This window comes from Sphaerodactylus townsendi, linkage group LG04 (assembly GCF_021028975.2).
Source record: "Sphaerodactylus townsendi isolate TG3544 linkage group LG04, MPM_Stown_v2.3, whole genome shotgun sequence".
NCBI classification, from domain to species: domain Eukaryota; kingdom Metazoa; phylum Chordata; class Lepidosauria; order Squamata; family Sphaerodactylidae; genus Sphaerodactylus; species Sphaerodactylus townsendi.
Window position 1 is genome coordinate 156,824,725 of NC_059428.1, and position 25,338 is coordinate 156,850,062.

A 25,338-nucleotide genomic window follows, 5' to 3' on the forward strand; every position below is an offset into this window, starting at 1 on the left:
AACAATCTGTTCAAAGCCCAACATACCTTATCAACACTCTGCTTGAAGCAGTTAGAAGTCGTCTCTTTCACCATGTCGAAGAACACCTGTCTGTCTTCTGAATCGATTAAGCGATCGTAGAAAACACGATACACTTCATGAATCCACAGCCTGATTAGTTTGTCTCCATCCTGATGAAGAAGAAAAAATTTGTTCCGAGATTTGAAACAGCAGAATCAAACACTAACGTATTCGCACATCAAATCCCACTCCATCTCAGGCCTTGCCACTTGCAAACTTTTCATGTGACATTAACAAGAATCAGTGAACAGAGAAGATGGGCTACGAAGGTCTCCCGGGAGGTGCTGAATTGGAGGGAAGACCTCCTCGAAACTGTGTCAAATCCTTGATTTGCTCCAGCCCGTGGAACCATGGCCCACTCAGCTCGTCACACAATTGGATCGTCTTACAGCTAAACAACAAACGGTTCAAGTTGTTGCAGAAATACAGAGAGATGCTCTGATGTCCAACCTCTGGGCAGCTTAGTACTGTCTGTAAACTTCGACCGGGCTGTGAACACGGTTGACAGAGGGAAATCTTTATTCTGCACCTCTCTCCTTGGGGGCTTCGTCTTCTCACGGGTCTTCAGCACTTCCCCAGTTGGAAGGAGATGAATCCAGGGTGGGAGTGATGGAAGCTCTGTTGACACTGAGACCCTGAAAGGGTGGAACCTTTCCTGGGGCTCAGCATGGGAAGGGAGTGGTCAAGGCAGGCGTACAGATACCTGAGGAATGGGGGTGGTGATCGGAAGGAAGGCAGCAAGCCCTCTTTGGTCTCTACCAGGAAGGACCCTGATGCAGATGGGGGGAGTGGAGAGAAGTAGAGTGAAATTTCTGGGGAGGAGGCAAATTCCCAATAATGCACTGCAGGCAGGGGCAAGTGAGAAATTGGCTGCTTAAATTCAATTCCCGAGGCATAAGAACATAAGAAAGAGCCTGCTGGATCAGACCAGAGTCCATCTAGTCCAGCACTCTGCTACTCGCAGGGGCCCACTAGGTGCCTTTGGGAGCTCACAGGCAGGCAGAAAAACAGTTTGGATTTGCACCCCACTTTTCTGTCCTGTAAGGAGTTTCAAAGCAGGTTGCAAAGTCCTTTCCCTTCTTCTCCCCAGAACAGCCACCTCATGAGGGAGGCGGGGCTGAGAGAGTTCAGAGAGAACTGTGCCTGGCCCAAGGTCACCCACCAGGCTCCATGTGGAGGAGTGGGGAATCAAACCCAGTTCTCCATATTTATGTGACGCAAGCGATGAAGAGCTCTGAGTAACAGCAGCTGCTGGGAACAGCCTCAGAGTCCCACATTACAGTCTGTTGCTCTTAATCACTGCATCACACTGGTGGGATGTTTCATCTGGGCTAGCAGTATTGGGAGGCAAGACCCACTTGTATGTCAACCTCTGCACTGACCCCCCAACACCCACAAAAATAATTATAAAATGAGCCACACCGGACTCAATTCCCATGAGTTCCGGAGTCACAGGGAAGGCAACCCCAATTGCCTTGTGTGAACAGGTACAATATTCTGTCAGGCATGGCTCCTGCTCTCCCTGGCATCACACCATCCTGGCCTCAAGGCTACACCTGGGCAGGGGGGAAGCATCTGTCATATGTAAATGGGTCTTTTGTTCTTAATCACTGTGCTTGGTAACATAGCAACTAGGCGACCTCGCCAAGGGCCTCCGGAATGGGGGAGGAAGACTATCAGTTGGACTTGAAACATTCAGAACTCCATAACAAAGTTTCTCACACCTTATTGTTCTACTAATCTGTGGGAAGGGTTTGAGCGGGAAACCGAAAGGAATAACTATGTTTGCAGAAGCCAGGATCCCTAGATATGGTTTCTTAGCACTTGAGTCTCTGCTGACAACCCAATAAAGACTTCTGATTTTATATCATAGCAAGTAGTCCAAATTATTGACCGTTGTGCCATAAGAACATAAGAAGGAGCCTGCTGGATCAGACTAGAGTCCATCTAGTCCAGCACATCTAGTTCAGAGTCCATCTAGTCCAGATGCCTTTGGGAGCTCAAATGCAGGATGTGAAAGCAATGGCCTTCTGCTGCTGCTGCTGCTGCTGCTTCCGAGCACCTGGTCTGCTAAGGCCTTTGCAATCTCAGATCAAGGAGGATCCAGATTGGTAGCCAGAGATCGACTTCTCCTCCGTCAGTCTGTCCAAGCCCCTTTTAAAGCTAAACCTTACTCAAACCTAGCATACTCAAAACTCCAGATCGCCCCCAATTTCCTGCAGTACGTTAACTTTGTCCTGATCTGGATAGCCTCAGGCTAGCCCGATTTCATCAGATCTGAGAAGCTAAGCAGGGTCAGCCCGGGTCAACATTTGGATGGGAAGCCACCAAGGAAGTTCAGGGCAGTGCCACAGAGGTTAAGTGATGGTAAACCACCGATCGGTTCTTGTCTTGAAAACCCCACGGGGTCACCATAAGTCAGCTGTAACTCGATGGAAGTTTTTAAAAAATTTCTCCACCAGATATTTATTCTTCTTGGGCCTTTCCCCACTTTTCCCTCGGCCTGCGCGTTGCTGCTTGCCAATTCCCAAGTCGCGGCATCCCTGTGCCTTGAGGGTCATCAAAAAAGAGCACCCGCTTTGCAAAGAGCGCCAGGGACCGCTTACCTGCGTGCTGAAGTAGCGACAAGTGGCCATGCCGCTGTCGCCACCCCTCTCGTGGGAAGTGCCGGGGGACCCCACGCTACTCTCCTCAAGTAGCGCGGGGCTTAAGGTAAGTGGGAAAAGGTCCCCAGTCACAGGCCAGACAGGTCAAACTCCAGGGCTGCACCCTTCCCTGAAAGACACACTTGCACCTGCCAAGCAGAAAAGAGGAGCCGTGCCCTCTTGGGCACCGATGCTTTCGAAAGATCGCCCCACCTGCAAGTGAGTGTGCGGGCACAGCAACACTCCTCTGATCACACGGGAGAAATCGCGCAGGTTGAAGACGTAGTGAGACTTGGAAGGTGTCGGGAGGAAGTTTTCCACAGCCAGCTTGTAAATATTCATGGTTGCCTGAACCATCATTTTGCCGAGCCTTTGAGGAGGAGAAGAAGAAGAAGAAGAAGAAGAAGAAGAAGAAGAAGAAGAAGAAGAAGAAGAAGAAGAAGAAGAGGAGTTGGGATTTATATCCCCCCTTTCTCTCCTGCAGGAGACTCAAAGGGGCTGACAATCTCCTTGCCGTTCCCCCCTCACAACAAACACCCTGTGAGGTAGGTTGGGCTGAGAGAGCTCCGAAAAGCTGTGACTAGCCCAAGGTCACCCAGATGGCGTGTGTGGGAGTGTACAGGCTAATCTGAATTCCCCAGATAAGCCTCCACAGCTCAGGCGGCAGAGCGGGGAATCAAACCCGGTTCCTCCGGATTAGATACACGAGCTCTTAACCTCCTACGCCACTGCTGCTCCACGAGGCCTTGCTCTCTCCTCTCACTCTAACTGCCTTGTGGTTCCCAGTTCCCCCTCGCCATCTCCATCTGTCCAACCACCTCCAGCAAACCCTCCCCCCGAAGCCTTCATTGGACCTCTGGCATCTCACCTGTTCACCACAGTCTCACCTGGCAGTTTAGACTTCCCAACACTGGTCACGCTTCTCCTTTTATCACAAACACCTCTTAATTGCTGTTCTTTACTACAACCCCTGTGTAGGCCCAGAGTTTCAGAGGTGGCCAGGCTCACCTTCAGGAGATTCGAGCCCAGTAGCACCTTAGGGACCACGATTTTGGGGGTACAAGCTTACAACAGTCAGAGCTCCCATTGTCAGATTCCGATGACTCGATAGTCCGTATACCGAAAATCTTGTCACTTTGACTCTGAAAAGCTCATACCCCAAAAATCCTGTTGGTCTCTAAGGTGTTGCAGTACTTCGGTATATGAACTATTGTGTTATCTGGCTAGCGCCCATATTTGTCTGACCCACGGCTTTGTTGGATGCCAACTAGTATTACAGTAAAGGGTTATTGTTCTCCACGCCACGTATCATTGGATAAAGTTCTATCATGGCCTGCCCTCTGGCTACGACAGAACTCCCTATTTTTTTTCCAAACTCGAAAACCACGGTTTTTGAGGTTTGCCTCAGCAGGAAGCTGCTCATTTTAGTTGCCCTTCCCTCTGCATCTTTTCCAGCTCTGTAGAATCTATTTTAAGATGAGGGAGGATGCCCAGGCCAGCACTTACCTCAAAAACGAAACGTCAAATCCTTTGCCAAAGTGCCAGTCGACAATTGACGCGAAAATCTTGGTCAAAGTTTCGTCGTCAAAGGCACTGATGGAAACAATGTTCAAGTGCCGTGTGAAACGTCCTGTTCAGAGACAGAAGGTGGCTCAGCATGGTACACCTTTCTATCGGCAGGCTCATATATGTTTTTGGTACACTAGAGATCCTTTTACAGATGAGAGCGTTTTGTGTTTATTTTCTGTCTGGAGACTCTGAGCTGTACCGATCCTCCCCTCGGGCGGCAATGGACTTTAAACACCAACAAGGTAACAGGGCTCTGGATTTGACTGGGGACACAGCAGAGGCGTAGCTACAAGGGGGCTGGGGTGTGTGCGTCGCACCAGGCTCCCACAAAAATTTCAGGCCTTTTTTGTATTTTTTAGTGTTTTTCAGTTTTTGGCCTGCAGGGGTGCAGTTTTTGGGATAGCAGCACCAAAATTTCAGGGAGTTTTCGGGGGACTCTCCTGATGATACCACCCAAGTTAGGTGAGGTTTGGTTCAGGGGTCCAAAGTTATGGACTCCCAAAGGGAGTCCCATCCCCATTGTTTCCAGTGGGAGCTAATAGGAGATGGGGGCTACACCTTTGAGAGTCCATACCTTTGGACCCTCTGAGCAGCACCTAAACTTCCTAACTGGCTGGTATCTATCAGGAATGATCTCTCTAACGATACTCTGAGAATTTGGCCATTATGCTGCTATCACAAAAGCTACGCCTGAACAGGCTGAAAACTGAAAAAACACTACAAAATACAAAAAAACACAAACGAACAAATGGGGGGGCAGCAAAGCTCAGATTTTGCATTTGGCTCCATTTTCACTAGCTACGCCTCTGGGACAGAGTGAGCACAAAATGCACTTCACCCTTCCCACTCCTGCCATTTTTTCTGATCAAATTCCCCCCTCCACTCTCCCAGAGTGGCTAAACATTTCAAGAAACACGTGAAGGAAGTACCATATCAGCAGCGTCCAGGAGGTAATTAAGATCAGGAAAACAGCAGGGGAAAAGGGGGGCATAACTCCTCTCAGAATTTCCCCTTCCCCTCGGCTACTTAAAGCCTTCAGCACAGAACAGCTTGATGGGTCATTATTAATTCCTAAAAGCCAGATTCAGATTCCTGCGAAGAGTTCTGGTGTGCTGAATGAAGCCAGCTATTGACCTTAATGGTGGCAGGCCCTTCATTGATCAAACTGTATGTCTAAACAGCCGTCCAAAAGGGATTTAAGATCTCACAGCTGATTTCTGGATCACAGCCAAGGTCTACTCTGGAGGACAAAAAAAATTCCTCTTTAACTAGCTGAATAAGCTGCATCTATGGTGCACTGTAGGGGCCCACGGACACGGTCGTACCTGTAATGTCGTTCCTGCCCCCGCCTGGAGGCCCCATGGCCGCAATCAACAGAAGGTCGACTATGTCAAGCCTTGACGTGTCCTTCTTGTCGTACCAGTGGCCGTGGTCGATCCACTGCCTGAGGAGCTCGATCGGCGGCTGAGCTCCATAGACTTCCTTTGCTGGCATGTTTAAGTCGTCTGAGGAAGGATAACGAGAGGTCACAGGATGCCAGCCTCCCCAATCACAGCAGCAGGCAGACCTGAGCAGAACCAAAGGTGGGGGTGGGGGTATGCGCTGGGGCCCACAGGCAGGGCTTCTTGTGGGGCCCACAGGCAGGAAGCCCTAGACAGGATGTGCCCACAAGTTTACAGTCCATGGGTCAAATAAGTTGGGATGGTAGTGGGCTGATTAGAATTAATCTGCGTCTGCTTCGGTTCGGTTCCCCTGAATGTACAGTGGAACCTCGGTTTTCGTTGGTAATCTGTCGAAAAGAATCAATGAAAACCAAAACCGATGAAAACTGAGGCAAACTTTTCCATAGGAATCAATGTAAACCCCAGTTAATCTGTCCTAGGCACTCCAAAAACATACCAGAAACACATTTTTTGGTGAATAAACATAGTTTAATGCTGAAAACAGTAACAAACAATAACACTAGGACCAGCTTCAGAACCAGTGGACCAATGCTGCACCAGAAAGCTGTCCAAAGAGGTCTGTTTCTGACACCTCTTTAAGATTTGTCTGAAATGGGGCAAGACATTGTCATTCAACAAGTTGCGGACACTGCCTGCAACAGCTTTGTCCGGGTGATTTTTCTCCACAAACCCCTGCAAATTACTGCAAATCGATGAAAACTGAGGCAAATAGATGAACACCGAAACAAATTTTTCACTGAAAACATCGATGAAAACCAAAACCGATGAAAACTGAAGCCAATGAAAACCGAGGTTCCACTGTACCAGTCCTCTCCGACACTTTTCTGAGCGCTGACGTACAAAGCTCCACGTGGCCTGGGCCATATATATCTGAAGGAACACTTCCTCTTGTATAGACCTGTCTGGGCACTGAGGTCAGCCGGGGGGTGGGGGAAGGCCTTCCTGGTGGCTCCATTGCCTTCTGAGATTAGGGAGAAGGGGCTGGCCAGACGGCCTTCTCTGTGGTGGCCCCAGTACTTTAAAACACTCTCCTACAGAGAAGGCCTAAGAAGGCCCAAGGTTGTCTTTTTTCACTGAGACCTGTACAGGTAGGTTCCACACCTATTCAGGTGGGTCTTGCAAACAATCTAAAGTTATGAGAACGTACGAGAAACATGATGTAGTGGTTTGAGCGTGAGACCATGAAGCTTTCTGGATGGCCAGTCAATCTTTCTTACCCTAGCCAACCTCACAGGGTTGCTATAAGGGATGTAATAAACAGGTAGAATAACTCTTACCTACAAACACAATGGCCTTTTTCCCCACTGGAGGCCCGAAAAGTCCCTTTCTCCTTCTGTCCAGCTTCGACATAATGATATCTTGGGTCTGGTTTGCTGAGGTCCTGGCTGAGAAATTGACGACGTTCGGGATGTATTTGACCTTTGGGAGCTGGACCAAAAAGCTGTTTGTAATGGCTGATTTCCCTGTACCGGTGGGTCCCACGAACAGCACTGGGATGTTATGTTCCACGTACGTTTTCAGGAAAAAAGTCTGCCGGGCTGTTTCCATGGTTGGGATGATAAGTTCAGAGACCTGTTGGGAAGATGGTGTCAGGATAGAGCAGTGCTGGCAAACCTTTTCGAGACCTAGTGCCCAAATTGCAACCCCAAACCCACTTATCCATCGCAAAGTGCCAATTTAACCTGAATACTGAGGTTTTAGTTTAGAAAAAACAGTTGGCTCCGAGGCGCACGTTACTCGGGAGTAAGCTTGGTGAAGCAACCGTGCAATGCTTCGAATGGGTGAATCACGACCCTAGGAGGGTTTACTCAGAAGCAAGCCCCATTGCCAGCAACCGAGCTTACTCCCAGGTAAAGGATCGTGCCCAGGCTAGCCTAGATGTGTGTTGGGGGGCTGATTTTCTCACCCCCCCCGATGAACTCTGTGTACGTGTGCCCACAGAAAGGGCTCTGAGTGCCACCTCTGGCACCCGTGCCATAGGTTCGCCACCGCTGGGATAGAGGTACCTGTCTGGGACTGCAGAAATACCCAATTTGTTATTTACTTAGAACATTTATATTTTGTCCTTCACTTGGCAAAAGGTCTTCAAGGGAGTTAACCACCTGGTTTTATGTTAACCATACAGTGAACCAAAATACATGGTGAAAAGAAAATGGTTGAACTGATCCAAAATCATACAGACCATCAACATCACAACAACACGAACAGAAGTATCAGGAAAAGAAGATTAATGTCAACAAATACCGTTTTTTGTCAAAAGGCAGGCCGTGAAGAAAGCAGGCAGATTTCCAAGAAGTTGGATATAAGTTGGACAGAGGTGAAAACACAACAGGGCCTCAAATTATTGACCTAACACTTTGGGATAGGTATGAGGAGAAAGACTGCCACTGCAAACCATTTTGGTTTCAGAGGGTAGCCATCTCGGTCTTAAGTAGAATTGCTAGATTTGAAGAAGAAAAAAATAGAGTTTGGATTTATACCCCACCTTTCTCTCCTATAAGGAGACTCTAGGTGGCTTACAAGCTCCTTTCCCTTCCTCCCCCCCACAACAGACACCTTGTAAGGCAGGTGGGGCTGCGAGAGTTCTGAACAAACTGTGACTAGCCCAAGGTCACCCAGCAGGAATGTAGGAGTGCAGAAACACATCTGGTTCACCAGGTAAGCCTCTGCCACTCAGGTGGAGGAGTGGGGAATCAAACCCAGTTCTCCAGATTAGAACCCACCTGCTCTTAACCACTATATCCCATTGGCTCCAGTACCACCCCAAAAACCTTACACCCTGAAAATCTTGCTGGTGCTACTGGACTCCAATCTAACTGTCCCAACCATTTAGGGCAGGGGTAGGGAACCTGCGGCTCTCCAGATGTTCAGGAACTACAATTCCCATCAGCCCCTACCAGCGGCTCTCGGATGTTCAGGAACTTCTGAATTCCCATCAGGCCATGCTGGTAAGAGAGCCATGATGGTGAAACGTGTAGTTCCTGGCCTCTGGAAAGCCTGGAGGTTCACCCCTGATTTAGGGCTTCAAAGGTGAACAGGGGCACTTCAACCGAGGCCCAGAAACCAATGAGCAGTCAGTCAAGTTGGTCAAAATCTCAATTATATGTGCTGACATGGCTTTCTTCAACAGACCCTTCTGACATCTCACCTTTGTGTCAGCAGCGATAGTTTGCTCTTCCTTCGTGATGTACTCGGTCCACATGTTCCACTGCCCGCTGGCTTGCTTGTGAAAATAAAAGTCATAGATGGTCCCTGGGAAAGGAAAGCCAAAGGGGGGTCACATCAAAACCAGCAAAAGAACTCTGGGTCCTGTTTAGATCATAACACCTGAATATGTGTCTGAATATTTTCTCACCCTAAAAGAAGAAGTTTGGATTTCTAACCCCTCTTTACTTTCCTGTAAGGAGACTCAAGGGGGCTTACAATCTTGTTTTCCACCCCACACACACACAACAAACACCCTGTGAAGTAGGTGGGGCTGAGAGAGCTACGAAGAACTGTGACAAGCCCAAGCAGGCATGTGTTGGAGTGCACAAGCTAATGTGGTTCACCAGATAAGCCTCCACAGCTCATATGTCAGAGCAGGGAATCAAACCCGCTTCTTCAGATTAGAGTGCCCCTGAACACCTTATACCCTGAATATCTTGTTGGTCTCTAAGGTGCTCCCAGATTCACATCTAGCTCTGCTTAAACCGTTATACAAATCACATTCGATTTTTAAAAGAACATCAACACACAGCGTAAACACACCTCTTTCTGGAAAGATATTGTTCTTGGTTAACTTCACACTTTTGGGGCGGGGGTTGTCATCGTCCGCTCCCAACAAGATGTTCCGGAAAAAGAGGTCGAATTTTTTCCTGCCCTCGGCGTTGACGGTGGCCCCAATGGTCCAGACCAAGGCGAACAGGAAGAGGCCCTGCAGCCACAAGGTGATCTGCTGGCTGGACATGGTTTCTCCTTCTTCTTCGCCTGATTTGTTTATTTCATCTGAAATGGAAAACGTAAATGGATGACGAAAGCAATGCCCAAATGACAAGCATCATCTACATTTACACACTGGGGTTTTTTTCCCACTGAGATTTCAAAATCACATTTTGGCTCAAGCTCCCCATACAATAAACCAACCATTTCAAACCCCAAGAAGGAAAAACACAACACCATAAAAATGCCAATTGAATAAAGCAGGAGTGTTCAACTCTGGCCCTCCGGATGTTCATGGACTACGATTCCCATCAGCTCCTGCCAGAAGACTTTACATTCAGGGCATGCAAGCCTCAAAGGGAAGACTGTTTGCCATGAGATGCAACATGGACGGGACCAGAGGCTTTGGTGAGGAGGTGATGCAACGAAGAAAATCGAACTCTGGTTTACAAACATCAGCCAAGTTTTATGTGGATTACTCTGCGTTTGCTGTTTTAGAATGGATTCAGGATTTGTCCAATCACATTTACATACCTTTGCCAGGAAACCAATAAATAAGAAAATATTAGCAACACTCGAATGTAACATTATAGCACATCCAGGTGGGCAAGAGGGTGGCGGACGAGGGGGCAGGAGGATTCTCACCTAGCAAACAGGTATACAGCTTCATCATGGTAAAGGTCAAGTGGATGGGAGAAGTCTGCACAATCACTTTGCAATTATGGTGAATGAAATCCAACGAAGGCTGAACCAGCCACAGAAACAAGTCGTCGATCTGCAAACGGAAAAGGGGGAGACGGCTGCAAAAGGCTGCGGTCGCCGCACTAGCGGGAACTGATGCTGCTCTATCTGCCTGTTCTTCCTCGGTGATGTCGGGTGGCAGGCAGCATGGATGGTAGAGCCCTAAGCAGATGGGGGTGTGGCACATGGACAGGTGGCAGGGGAGGCAGGGGAGCAAGAGGGCAGCGGGCCCCAAGAAGAAGAAGAGTTTGGATTTATGCCCTGCTTTTCTCAACTGTCAGGAGTCTCAACGCGGCTTACAAACTCCTTTTCTTCCTCTCTCCACAACAGGCACCTTGTGAGGTAAGTGGGGCTGACAGAGTTCAGAGAGAATTGTGACTAGGAGCAGCAGTGGCGTAGGAGGTTAAAAGGTCGTGTATCTAATCTGGAGGAACCGGGTTTGATTCTCCACTCTGCCGCCTGAGCTGTGGAGGCTTATCTGGGGAATTCAGATTAGTCTGTGCACTCCCACACATGCCAGCTGGGTGACCTTGGGCTAGTCACAGCTTCTCAGAGCTCTCTCAGCCCCACCTACCTCACAGGGTGTTTGTTGTGAGGGGGGAAGGGCAAGGAGATTGTAAGCCCCTTTGAGTCTCCTGCAAGAGAGAAAGGGGGGATATAAATCCAAACTCTTCTTCTTCTTCTTCTTCTTCTTCTAGTTCCAGGTTACCCAACAGGTTTCATGGGGAGGAGCAGGGAAACAAACCTGGTTCATCACCAAACCTGGTGGGCCACTGTGAGTAGCAGAGTGCTGAACTAGATGGACTCTGGTCTGATCCAGCTGGCTTGTTCTTATGTTCTTATGATTAAAGTCTGCTGCTCATATGGAAGAGTGGGGAATCGAACCTGGTTCTACAGATTACAGCCTGCCACTCTTAACCACTCAACCACACTGGCTCCCTGGGACTGCCTAAACTCAGGTTATGCTGACACCGGCCCTACCACTGAGTTCTGTCCTGTTACTAACTGACAGAACCACCAAGAGGTTTCTGGGACAGAACATCTTTCCCTCTACACACTTGCCAGACACCTGAATCTTCACTCCTATTCTTTCTGTGGGAGACAGGCGCAAATGAACCTATTGATAGAAGCGAGTGCAGTTGGTTTTTCATGGCCAATTGGCTCCCTGGCTCTATTGATAGAAGCGAGTGCAGTTGGTTTTTCTTCTTGCTTCGTTTTGCCTTCACACCTCTAATGAGGCAAGTCCTTTATGCCAAAGCAACTTTGATTTTTCACTCCTTAGTACATGCTTTGGACAGGCCCAAAATTTCAGGCACCTGGCAGGTCTCTCTGGTAGACTTTTGATTTAGAGACTTCTTTTTCAAAGCTAGTCCTGTCCTTAAAAAAAAAGTCTCTTCCCTTGAAAACATGAAGGAGTTAGTACAAGTCAGCTGTGACTTGATGGCACACAAACACATCTAGCTTCAAAGTATGGCTCCAGGCATTGCCTTTTGGGCAGGCTTCCGGAGCCAAGGAAAAGGCAGGCAAGACCTGGCCCCAACAATTTCCATTGCTGGCACGGCAAAGGATCCGACCAAGGATGCTTGAAGGTGACATGATCCAAAAATAAAATGCATCTGAAATGTACACACCAACTCTGTATGAGTCTCTTGCAAGGTGGACGGCAGCGTGTTCATGTAAGAATCCTTCAGGGGTTTCCAGCCCAACTGGTGAGGTTCCATATAGATCATGCCACACCTGGAAGACATAAAGACTTTTTGTTGTTGCACCGACTGACCTGTCTTGGCAAAAGAATAACACATTCCAACCTAGAGCAACTGAAGAGCTCCCTGCGGCGTACAAATCCAAACTCATCTTCTTGTGAATGAGGCAGTGTTTGGACCTAGTCCTCCTGATCCAACACTCCAGTGCTTAAACAATGTCAGCTCCTGACTAACTGCCAAGAAGTGGGAATCCCTCACTCAAAATGACAAAGGGCGTTTCCCCACTTACCTTTGCTGCCCCTAATGTGCTGAAGCAGCTTACTCTCCAGCTGGCCTTTTGCATCTCTGGCAGCGCCTGGGCGTCAATCAAAGAGCGCACCGTTTCAAGGAGCGCCAGGGATGCCGCGCGCTGAGGGGGCGTGAGAGCGGCAGCGTCAGGGCGGCTGTGTTGTCGCTGCCCCTGTAGTGGGGAGTGCCGGGGGACCCCGCGCTACTTGAGGAGAGTAGAGCGGGGCTTAAGGTAAGTGGGGAAAGGGCCAAAGAGAGAAGCCTCTCCAGGTAAGATCTAGCATGCTGCAGCCCCTCTTCTGTGCTATTCGTAATGTGCAAGAAGAGTCTTGAAAGAAAGCAAGCAGCGCACTCCTGCATTATCAAGTTCTAGTAGGGTTGTTGGTTCAGGGCTGGGGAATACCTGGAGATTTGTGGGTGGAGCCTGGAGAAGGTGGGGTTTAGGGAGGGGAGAGACATCAGAGGGTATAATTCTATCTTGAAGAGATAGAAAAGGTGCAGAGAAGGGCAACGAGGAGAGGCTGCAGCGTTTGGGACTCTTTAGTTTGGAGATGAGACATCTGAGGGGGGATATGATGATTTGATTGAAGTCTATGAAATTATGCATGGGGTAGAAAATGTTTCCTCTCTTTCTCACAATACTCGAACCAGGGGGCATGCATTGAAAATGCTGGGGGGAAGAATATGACTAATAAAAGGAAACATTTCTTCACACAACGTGTGATTGGTGTTTGGAATATGCTGCCACAGGAGGTGGTGATGGCCGCTAACCTGGATAGCTTCAAAAGGGGCTTGGGCAGATCTATGGAGGAGAAGTTGATCTATGGCTACCAATCATGATCCTCCTTGATCTGAGATTGCAAATGCCTTAGCAGACCAGGTGCTCGGAAGCAGCAGCAGCAGCAGCAGCAGCAGCAGCAGCAGCAGCAGCAGCAGAAGGCCATTGCTTTCCCAAAGGCACCTGGTGGGCCACTGCGAGTAGCAGAGTGCTGGACTAGATGGACTCTGGTCTGATCCAGCAGCCTCTTTCTTATGTTCTTATGTTCTTTAATGCCATAGAGTCCACACTCCAAAGCGGCCATTTTCTCCAGGAGAACTGACCTTGTTTGGTTAGAGATTGATGGAAACAGCAGGAGATCTCCAGACGCCACCTAGAAATTAGCACCCAGAGTGCTAACAAACTGGTTTGGAACAGAAAGGATCAGGGCGAAGACTGCCAGACCAAACCCAGAGCAAAATCGACGCTTCTCAAGTTGCCCAGATTTTACAATGCAAAGCTGGGAAGGAGTCGAACTCCATGTTACCTGCTGACCGTGGCTGGGGACGCCTGCTCCAGATCCTCGGGCTCGAACATCAGGCTCATTTGCGCACTCATCTGAATTATTTCCCCACTCATTAAGCACAGCTGGAATGGGAAACAACACATGCGGCCTCCGTTTAGGTCTCTTATTTCACTAAGTCTCACAGCACATTGCCTCTCTTTTAAAGCCTCTCCGGTAACCTTACTTAATAATCCCATATGTTACTGTGTCTTAATAGAAGACGAAGAAGAAGAAGAAGACGAAGAAGAAGAAGACGAAGAATAATCATCATCATCATCATCATCATCATCATCAAACCCGGTTCTTCCAGATTAGAGTGCACCTGCTCTTAACCACTATGTCACTGTTGTGGGGGAACCCAATGGAATAGCGCCAAGGGGCAGAGTGCATAGCGCGCAAAGCGCATGCGCCCTGTGGGGGTGTGGCTTGAGGGGGCAGGCGAGGGGTGTGTAGCAGGGTCACGCTTAGGGTTCTGCCGCATTATTGCCCCAAAATGCAGATTCCCCTTGCTCCACCTCTAGGGAATCCCATGGCAACAACAAATTGGCACCAATGTGAATGGACAAAGTCAGCTATCTTGCCAACATGCCACCTTCACAACACACAGTTTTCACATTAGCACGTCTTAACACCTTCCCTTCCTCGGTGACCAAAGGAAGATACTGTCGGGCTACCTTCTTGTTATCATCCAAGACCGTGTTCATGTTCTCTATCCAAACGGCGTCCACAGGACCATCGAAGACAATCCACTTCCTGTCCTCTGTAGTGGAACAGGCCTGTTCCCGGAAGGTGTTGGCAAGGATGCCATCCGTCCACTCGTGGCTCACGGGGTCGAAGCACCCGTACAGCTGCCCCATAGTGATAGCCTTTGGGTTAATGATTCTGAACTCGACCGCATTCTCCCCCGTGGAACTGTCTGAAGGGGAGACGAAATCTTTAAACAGGCAGAAGACAATCCGCCACAGGCCCTCGCCGTTTGGAAGCTGTTTGTCAAGGCCAAATCAAAGATCACATGCTTCTCCACAACATTTTCGGTATCCACTCCTTCTCTTACAAAAGTCCTCTCTGTTTGTAGGGCCAAGGCATGAAGGCAGTGGCGTAGCTAGGGAAAATGGAGCCCGGGACAAAATCTGAGTTTTGCGGGGCCCCCCCACCATATGGGCAGCGTCCCTCCCCCACCATGACCAAACAACATTTTTTTGCACCAGGTCATCTCAAAGTCACCATCACATTATAGAACATGCCCCAACACATAAATCTGAACACACCCAGGGCTCCTGGTTTAGAAGCAACATTTGAAAGTGATGCTATTTTTTTTTGAAGGGGAATCCACCTGAAACAGCATCGCAATGTTACATTTAAACTAGAGAGCCCAGATTCTCTTTTTAAATCCACCTTAAAGAGAGACTCTGGGCTCTCTAGTTTAAACAACATTCAAAGTGATGCTGTTTCAGGGTAGATTTCCCACCCATCCACCCCCAAAACAGCATCACTGTGTCAATGGCTGGTTGTTAATGGAGTTTTTTTCTGGGCTGCCTTGAAACAACGGTCTGGTAGATTTTGTTCCTAATGAACTCCTCACCTGCATCTGTGACTGGTATCTTCAGAGGTGTATCACAGAGAGAGTCTGTTATACACTGTGTCCAGACTTCTCTTATAACGAAGAGCTTCTCTCATGTGATACACCTCTGAAGATGACAGCCACAGATGCAGATGAAACAGATTAGGAACAAGATCTTCCAGACCACAGCTCCAACACAGCCTGTAAGAAACCACAACAACTCAGATTGAAATCTGGTTGTGAAAGCCTTCAAACCAATACTTTCAATGTTTTTTTTTTAATCTAGGGAGCCCAGATTCTCCCTTTAAATCCCACTCCAAAGGGGGTGGATTTAAGAGAGAGAACCTGGGGAAAAGAAGTGAGGATGCCTGTCCAGGGAGAGCAATGTTTGAAGCTAACAAGTACCAAGAATTTTGAGGCTATCTTCAGGAGACTCTCCTGATGGAAACCACCCAAAGTTTGAGTGAAGTTTTTTCAGGGGGAGTCCAAAGTTGTATGGACCTTCAAAGGGAGCCCCATCTACTAGTAGCTCCCGGTATTGGAAGAGCAATGGGGATGGAGCACCCAGCACGGGGGTCCATGGCCTGTAGACCCCCTAGACTTAACCTTCACCAAACGTGGGTGGTATCAGCAGGAGACTCTCCTGATGAAACCACCCAGGTTTAGTGAAGTTTGGTTCAGGGAGTCCGACGTTATGGGCCCTCAAAATGATAGCCCCATCTACTATTAGCTCCCATTGGAAACAATGGAGGATGGGGTCACCCTGAACCCAATGGAGGATGGGGACCCCCTGAACCAAACTTCACCAAACTTGGATGATATCATCAGGAGAGTCACCGGACGATAGCCTGAAATTTTGGTGCCACTAGCCTAAAAACTGCGCCCCCTGCAGGCCAAAATTGAAATAAACAATATACTGAAGAATGCAAGAAAGCCACAAAGCTTGAACCTGCAATTTTTGCAAGCCAGCCCACAAGGTGAAATGCGCCGGGTACTTGTCCTGGATAATGTGATCCCCATGGTAGCTACGCCTGTGCATGAAGGCACTTAACTAAATTAAATTTTGTGCATGAAACAACATCTTTCAAACACAGAGCTCCTGGCTCACTTGTGGTCCACAGCCCTCCGTTTTGCAGCCCAGCAGCAACAAAACTTAGCACATCTACCTATTTTATTGGCAACACTTTATTTAGATGCCGCTCCACTACCCAACAAGCCAAGGGACTGGATGCCTGTCCTTCCCCATGAAAGGAGATCTAAACCCAGAGTTCTTTTAAGGGAAGCCGCTATCCCCAGCAGGATTCGTTTTATATGTCGTTACCTTCGCTCAGGTCGCTGAGTGCTCCGGCCAACACTTTGTAGGCGCTGGTCTTGCCTCCCAGGGCATCTCCCACGATCATATAGCCGTGACGCACCATCATCATTTCGTAAATCTGTACCGAGGACAGGAATGTTGTGACGATGGGTGTTGAGTTGTTTGATGCAGGGAGGAGCGGGCCTGGGTGGAAATGCCAGCAGCACAGGAGAGTGGGCTGACAGTTTGAGATTGATTCTCTGGAGGGGGGATCAGCCAGCCCCAAGCCCAACCACGGGGGATGGACACAGGGCCTGACCGTTCAAAGAAACCCCAGAAACAGGGCAGGCATCAGCATACCCTGGGTGCCTTGTAGAAATAAAGTGGTTTATTTAGAAACTAGCGGGGCCCGGCCACGCGTTGCTGTGGCTTATTGTGGTGAAATGGGAAAGGAACAGTAGCAGCAAATCAATTGCAGAGGCCAGCAGTACGTGCTCATGCAAACACGCAGCCTGATACTGTGCGATGTCAGTGATATGTGTGTCCGCATTCCTGGGGGTGGGGGGGAGGGAATGGAAAGGCACACCTCCCATACATCTAGGCTGGCTGGTCATGATCCTGTACCTGGGAGTAAGTTTGGTTGGTAGCAATGGGTGCCGCTTCTGAGGAAACCCTCTGAGGGGCACATCCATTCAAAGTATGTCACAGTTGCTGTACTGAGCTTACTCCTGAGTAACGCGTGCCTGGTTTTCTTAACTGTAACCGCAGTATTCAGGGAATCTAGGGTGCCTGGCCTCTCCCTCCCATCCCTTGCATGTCGCCCCTCACTCTCTTCCCTCCCTCACTTCTCTTCCCTTGCATGCCACCCCTCCCCCTCCCTCCCTTCCCTTTCCCTCTGCTAGGGTGGGTGGGTCATATGAAGATGCTGGGCCCCCTGCCTCCCCTCCCTTGCATGCCACCCCTCACTCTCTCCCCTCTCTCACTTTTCTTCCCTTGCATGCCTCCCACTCCCTCCCTCCCTTTCCTCTCCCTCCCTCTCTTGCCTTGAATGCCTTCCCTCCCTCTCCCTCCCTTCCCTCTCCCTCGTGTGTATGTGTGTGTGTGTGTGTTTCACTTCCACTCGAGTTACTGCCTATGTACTGTTTCCACTGCTCGTATCTGGCCATCTGAGCGAACATTCTAAGCAGCACAAACATTCTAAGGGTGACAGTTACACACAGGCAGCTGCATGTCCTTCACCATGGAGCGCCAGGAAAAGGGCGTTTTACCTGGGCCAGGTGTGAAATTTCAGGTATGTGAACATCTAAAAATACTCTCGCCTGGCTGACTATAGTGGCTGGGAATTTTCAGAGGAATTGGCCCAGCAGTTACTGAGTTATACTGTCATCAACAAAAACACTGTTGGCTTTTTATATATATAAAGTGGTTTATGTAGAAATAAAGAGGCCCCTTCCACGCATGCAGAACAATGCACTTTCAACCTGCTTTCAATGCACTTTGCAGCTGGATTGAAGTGGATTGAAATGGATTGAAAGTGCGTTATTTTGCATGTATGGAAAGGGCCAAAGTCTGTAAAAGTCCTTGCCTACCTGTCTTGACTCCTTGGCACGCTACAGAGATACACCCCTGCGGAGTTGCCCTTGGGGGACCCATGGAGAGAACGGAACTGGATTTTACCCGAGGTGGGGAGGGCGGTAGGGGAAGGGGAGCAAAACAGTGGCCAGTCTTGCCCCACAACAGGACAGAGACCACATCATGGCTACTGTCCACAAATGGCAAAGTGGCGCCTCGATACTTGGAGGCAGAAAACCACTCAGTGCCCTGACCAGGATGGGCCAGGCTAGCCCAATCTCAGAAGCTAAGGCCCTGGTTAGTAACTGAATGGGAGACCACCACGGGAGACCAGGATTGCCATGCAGAGAAGAAGAAGACTTTGGATTTCTACTCCGCTTTTCTCTCCTGTAAGGAGTCTCAAAGCGGCTCACCAATTTTTTTCCCTTCCTCTCCCCGCGACAGACACCTTGTGAGGTAGGTGGGGCTGAGAGAGTTCTGAGAGAACTGTGGCTAGCCCAAGGTCACCCAGCAGGGATGCAGGCGTGGGGAAACAAATCCAGTTCACCAGGAAAGAGCCCACCACTCACGCGGAGGACTGGGGGGATCAAACCCACTTGGTTCATCTCTTGCCTTGAAAACCCGAATGGGTTGCTACTTGTCAGCTGCCACTTGATGGCACTTTACACTGATATGTATCTCTTAATACCAATTGCAGAGAGGGAGCAAACTCTTATCCCCTCTTGTGGGCCATCCAGGGCTTCAGGGGGAAACAGGACACTGAAGTAGTTGAACCTTTGGGCTGATCTAGTAAGGCTCTTCTGACATGCTCAGAGTAATCAGACTCTAGTAACTTCTTGCCTTCATATATCATGCTCCCCCCCATCTGCCTCTCAAGAGTCATGCATACGAATGAGAACATTCCTCTCAGTTGGTTTCCTAGGTGCCAAATATCCTTTTAAATAACCTGAATAATCTTCCCAATGAACCACGGAACCGGCTGAAGATTCATTTTGTGGATATTGCTGTTCAGGGCCTGTATGAAGCGCTCGTAATCTGGCTTCGGGAGGTCCACTCCGGGAAACAAATCCGATATGATACCCTGTGGGACGGAAGACAAGAAAAGCAATTTGCCAGAGAAAAATTAGAGTGGCGTTCCCAGGAGTAAAGCCGTAGACAAGCGCATTCCAAGCTTGCTTTTACATCAATGCGGAAGAAACCCTTCTTAGCTAATAGCTGATATCCTGCAATGCCCTTGGAGAGGTCTATTGTGCAGCCATATTTGAAACATTGTGCACTGTTCAAGGTTTTCCATTTTTAAAAAAGAATATTGTAGAGCTGGAAAAGTGTAGGAAAAATGCCCCCAGAAAGATTAAGGAGCACAATCCCAATAAGCAAAAGGCCGAAGGGTTTGGGACTTTTGAGATTTGAAAAAAGGCAACACAGAGAAACATATAACGAAAGAAACTCATACATTTATAAATGGGGCGGGGGAGAAAGCTAAAGAAAACTGGTCTTCCTTTTTCTAAAATCCCAGCAGGGTAGGAGATTGAGGAACGACAGACACGGCAACCAGATCGTCCTCACATTCAGAAGAGGCAAAAAGACACCCTTCTTCACATCATTATACAATATAATCCCCTAAAGGACGGAATGAATCGACGACTCACTTTCCACCAATCAGCACATGCATGTTTCCACCAATCAGCACATGCATGATTTCCACTTTCCACCAATCAGCACATGCATGTGCTGATTGATTGGGAGCGGTCATCGACTTGCATTCCAAACCAGTCCCCCACCTGCCTTCTCCCTGGCCCAGGAGCAAGCTGGGCCCGGAGAGGAGCAAGCTGCCCCCCCGTGCCAGGCCTGCCATTCCCCCGCCAGCCTTCCCGGAGCCCCAAACCCAAGCCATGCCTGGTGGGGCAGAGGCAGCAAGTTGCTCTCTCCGCTGGGCCCAGCACAAGCCTTCCCCCTGTAGGAAACAGAGCAGACGGATAAGTTGAACCCTTGATCCGATCCAACAAGGTTTTTCTCTGGTATGTTATCAGTGCCATCAAGCTACTTTCAATTCATGGTGACCTGAGGAATTAACGAGCCCCAAAATGTTCTGTCCTTGCAAGCATCGCTCAGGTCTTGAAGCCTGCGGGCTCTGTCATCAAGCCAGTATGTTCTTATGGCAATCTCTCCCACATGTACACATTTCTTGTTCAAACAGCAGTGCCTGACGTCCTCAGCTTCAGGATGTCTCGATTTATTATCTCACCTGAAAGAGAGGGACATCCTGTGCCAGAAATTTCGCTAAGTTAACATCCAGCAGCGCCCGGAGCAATAAGACGCTTTCGTTTTCATCCGGATACTTCAGTTTCAAGTTCCCCGAGGCGGTCAGGACTGACTTCACTGCACGCATCCCGTAGTCATAGTGATGCTGTGAAGACAACTGTTCGGAGCAGAGGCGGTAGGTGGCCACAATTTTTTGGGCAAGGCTGCGAAAGATCAGAACATATTACAAATTACACACCACGGTGAGGAAAAAATCGATAAAAGCATCTATGTTTTTTTTTTAAAAGATACACTCAAGTCTGCTTATAACAGAATTCAGGGATAGTTCAAAACATGAAAATCCAATTTTGTTCTTGTTTGTGCATGGGGTGTGTGTGTTAATTATTTGAACAGGGGGATTTTTTTTGGTCAATGCATTCCACAAGTCTTTCCTGCTAGCAGGGGAAAGTGGAGAAGCCAGACACTGAATCAAGAGACTAGCAAGAGTGCCATGCATCCCAGAAACCCTCCTTCTGCCAGAGGAAAGCACGGCTGCGGGATCCAGCTCTGTGGCTCTAACAAGAAAGAAATCATTGCTAACTCAAAATACTAAAAATTTTATTGGCATTTCTCCCTCTGCCGATTGCTGGCAGAAAAAAAGTCATCAATATTTTATCGTGAAAAACACGAGAATTCCTCCGCTGGGTCAGACTTTGTTTTTGATCCAGCGGCCAGCCACACGCTTCTGGGTGAGCCCACAAGGAAAGCTTGTCAGCAGCAATCAGACCCCACTGTCTACCTTCTTGAAGCGGGTATTCTGAGATATACTGCTTCTGAACCTGGGGTGTCAGGGTTTAGTCAATGTCTGCCCAACAGTATATTCAATAATTATTTTATCCAGTTCTTTCGCCCTGGAAACATTACAACCTATGACCCTGTATTTCCTTGACATTTCTCATGGCTTTTGGCTGATCTCTTTTTTTATGTATAAAAAGGTTTGCCTCCTTTAATTCAAAGCAGTTTTAAGATGGTCACACCTTAGGTTAAATCGTATAAATCAAATCTTCGATTAAACATTCAGCATTAGTGTCATGTGAGCCAATGTAGTGTAATGGTTACGAACAGATTCTAACCTGGAGAACTGTGTTCAATTCTCCACTCCTCCACATGATGCCTGTGGGGGACCTTAGGCTAGTCACATGGTTCTCTCTGAATGCTCTCAGTCCCACCTACCTCACAAGATGCCTGTTGTGGGGAAAGGTAGGAACTGTGATTATAAACCGCAAGGAAGAGAAAAGAGACAGTGTGGTGTTGTGGTTAAGAAGAAGAAGAAGAAGGAGGAGGAGGAGGAGGAGGAAGAGGAGGAGGGGGGTTGGATTTATGCCCCACCTCTCTCTCCTGTAAGGTGGCTGACAAGCTCCTTTCCCTTCCTCTCCCCACAACAGACACCTTAAAGTGAGGTAGGTGGGGCTGAGAGAGTTCCCAAGAATTGTGACTAGCCCAAGGTCATCCAGCAGGAATGTAGGAGTGCAGAAACACATCCGGTTCACCAGATAAACCTCTGCCACTCAGATGGAGGAGTGGGGGAATCAAACCTGGTTCTCCAGATTAGAATCCACCTGCTCCTAACCACTACACCATGCTGGCTCTTAAGAGTGGCAGACTCTAATCTGGTGAACCGGGTTTGTTTCCCCACACCTTCACATGAAGCCTTCTGGGTGACCTTGGGCCACTCACAGTTCTTTCAGAACTCGCCAAGCCCATGTGGAGGACAGCAATGGCAAACTACCTCTGAAGTACGTTGTCTTGAAAACCCTACTTGGCTGTGACTTGGCAGTACTTTACCATGTTATATAGCACAAGAGAAAACAAACTATAAACTAAGAGAAAACATTTCTGAATCATCTGTGATGATGATGCCTTCCATGACATTGAAAACACACAGGGAATCCTCTCAAGTCACACCTAAAAATTGATGCCAGGCCTGAGCACAGCCAAATTCCAAAAGCAGCTGTGCTGTTTGTTTCCTCCCCCAGGTGGTAGTACATTACAGGTAATTTTTTAAGGTAAATAAGAATCTTGGAAAAAACAAACCTGATTTAACTTACCTCCTCGAGTCAAGGAATCCCATGGAATAAAGCGAAATTTCACCAATCAGGGCATAATCCGGGACCATCATGGCTACTGTGCGGAATAATGCCTAAAGAAGCACAGGAAGTCGAGCAGAGACGTGGCTAAATGACAACAGGGTCTAATGAAAGGAGTTCCAGGTAGCGGTGAAACAAAGGTACACAAGCAAGCTGCACTCGTGGGGCTGAAGAACTGGAAACAGGCACATTTTACCAGAAACCAAGAACCGACGTGCAATACAATCCTCAGCAACAAAAGAAAAATTTGGGCAGAAGGTCTCAGACTGTTTAAAGCCAGAGAGAGTCTACTTGCTTGGTGGTGGTAGAAAGAAGAAGAGTTTGGATTTATACCCCACCTTTCTCTTCTGTAAGGAGACTCAAGGTGGCTGACAAGCTCCTTTCCCTTCCTCTCCCCACAACAGACACCTTAAAGTGAGGTAGGTGGGGCTGAGAGAGTTCAGAGAGAACTGTGACTAGCCCAAGGTCACCCAGCAGGAATGTAGGAGAGCGGGAACACATCTGGTTCACCAGATAAGCCTCTGCCACTCAGGTGGAGGAGTGGGGAATCAAACCCGGTTCTCCAGATTAGAATCCACCTGCTCTTAACCACTACACCAAGCAAGAGGCAGGCGGCATAAACTCCATTTGCTGGATCCCAAGTTGAACCAACTTGGTGGAACGCTCTGTGCAATGAGACCAGAGCCCTGCGGGAACTATTTCAGTTCCCCAGGGCCAAAACAGAGCTGATCTGCTAGGCCTATAGCTGAGGGCAGCTGTGGAGTGTGATCCAACTTGACTGTCCTCTCTTTCTCCTCCCTTCCTCTTCCCTTCTGTATTTTACGATTTTGTGGTATGGGTGTCAAGGGAGATATTGTAGTTTTAAATTGTCCCACCCTGCTTTGGAGTTTTGACGGTGTCATAACATTTTGTTTGTGTTTTCATCGTCAGATGCCGCTCTGAGCCTGCTTTGGCAGAATACAAATCTAATAAACATAAAATAAACAGAGGTGCCCAAACCACTTCTGAATCTCTACATGCACGGTGAGCCTTCTTTGGTTGTAATCCTCATGAACCAAGAATCGAAGAGGGGGCAGGGTTGGTTCAGGCTCATTCCAATGGCACCCACGATTTATGTCATTTCAAAACATTAAACAGAAGAACAAGACTATATGGTGGAAAGCAACTGTGTGTTCAGAAATTATGCTTTGGTTCTGTGGTTATGAATAATCAGAGGATATCACTTCCAGAATTAATAAGACCGGGAATAAGGATTAGTTTTGCCTGACTGATACCAGCGGCTTCAGAAATGCAAATGAGAATAACCGTAACCGTTCCAAAAACGCACACGGTATAATCCTTCCCAAAGGATAACATTTCAGAACGCGGGTGAACATTACAGGATCTTTCCTCAAAATGTAAGTGAATGAGGATAAGACGTGTAAGACCACATGAGCATTCAGCCTCTGACTCCCGTAATGCTTTGGTTTTCAATTACTGGATCCGCTGCCAGAAACAGTTTCTCTCCTCCCTCAAGGGTTTTAAGAGAGAAAAAGACAAAAGAAGTAGGAAGTTACCGAAAAACAGAGAAATGTGGGGGAGAGACAGAGAGAGGTAGAGGAAAGGCAGGTAAAGGGAGGGCCAGACTAGACATTGTTTATTTACACAGCTACCGTGTTAGTGGAGTTAGGAAGCATCTCAACCCCAATTAGATCCACACAAGAAGGCTCCATGCAAAGCCAAAGACTTAGTGAGGAAATAATCTCCTTCCTGCTCCGTCAGCAGCTACAGTTTGCTGGGACACAAGCTATTTCCAATGCCACTCGAGTGTTGCCGGCAGCATACTGTTTGTCAAAACTGTCTTCTGGAAGTTTAGATTGATTTTAGATGCCTTAGCCTGAGGAACTGTTGAGGGCCCATACCTCTGTGGGCAGTCAGGGTCATTAAGGAAGCCGGCTTTCAAATTTTGGTTTTGATTATCCCCCCCAGCCGCTCCTGGCTCACCCTACAGTGGAGTGTTAAGCTGCTCTAGCTTATGAGAAATCTTATTCAATTGCTGGAAAATAGCTATCGCAGTCTCTGTGGTAAGCAGACACTGTCCTCCACCATTCTGAACCGTCGGGATTTGTTAGTCTGCTCCCGTTACTCCTTGGGCCCTGTGGGAGTGGGTCCTGTGATTTGATGGCCAAAAAAATCTGTTTGTATGCAAAGTACAGATCCTGTTAGAAAAAAATGCATGAGAGATCTTTCTCCAGGTCCATTTCCCCTGGGCCTTTCCCAGCAATCAATGCTTTCTGGTATTGTTGAAGACGTTTACAGCTGGCTTCAACTGGTTGTTGTGGGTTTTCCAGGCTGTGTGGCCGTGATCTGGTAGATCTTGTTCCTAACATGTCGCCTGCATCTGTGGCTGGCATCTTCAGAGGTATATCACAGAGAGAAGTCTGTTACACGCTGTGTCTAATGAGAAGGGAATGTTTAGTGGGATATATATTCTCCATGTCCCAGGGTAGGGAACCAATCAATAAGTGTTTGGGTGGAACTTGCTATGCAAAGGTGTGGTTGAGTGCATTGTATCGCAGGTGGGGTTATCAGTCCATTTACATTTGTAACTTTGCTAGAAGAAGATGACATTTACCTTCAGGTTATCAGGGAGTTCTGCTCGTCCAGCATACCCGGGATTCATCGTGATGAACACGGCACAGGTAGGGTTAAGGGAAATCTCTGTGCCTTCAAAGAAAAACGTCCGGAGCTTCCGAATAATGGCCTGCTGGATGCTGAGGATCTGCTGAGCGACTACGGAAAGCACTTCAACCTAGCCACAGAGACAAAACA

The 25,338-nt window shown here is 48.3% G+C and overlaps 1 protein-coding gene across 1 annotated transcript in view; it reads right to left on the reverse strand.

Annotated features, from left to right (window-relative positions):
* The window catches only part of DNAH3 (dynein axonemal heavy chain 3), a 103,026-nt gene that overhangs the window by 23,404 nt on the left and 54,284 nt on the right, over positions 1-25,338 (reverse strand). The window contains exons 31-46 of the mRNA XM_048492850.1: positions 25,142-25,318; positions 22,489-22,580; positions 20,385-20,604; positions 19,086-19,220; positions 16,595-16,706; positions 14,387-14,628; positions 13,695-13,795; positions 12,031-12,136; positions 10,304-10,433; positions 9,488-9,724; positions 8,886-8,989; positions 7,015-7,309; positions 5,600-5,779; positions 4,212-4,335; positions 2,919-3,075; positions 27-170 (exon numbers count right to left, since the gene is read on the reverse strand). Of these exons, the coding sequence (XP_048348807.1) occupies positions 27-170; positions 2,919-3,075; positions 4,212-4,335; positions 5,600-5,779; positions 7,015-7,309; positions 8,886-8,989; positions 9,488-9,724; positions 10,304-10,433; positions 12,031-12,136; positions 13,695-13,795; positions 14,387-14,628; positions 16,595-16,706; positions 19,086-19,220; positions 20,385-20,604; positions 22,489-22,580; positions 25,142-25,318 (2,556 nt within the window). The remainder of the gene's footprint in view (positions 1-26; positions 171-2,918; positions 3,076-4,211; positions 4,336-5,599; positions 5,780-7,014; positions 7,310-8,885; positions 8,990-9,487; positions 9,725-10,303; positions 10,434-12,030; positions 12,137-13,694; positions 13,796-14,386; positions 14,629-16,594; positions 16,707-19,085; positions 19,221-20,384; positions 20,605-22,488; positions 22,581-25,141; positions 25,319-25,338) is intronic.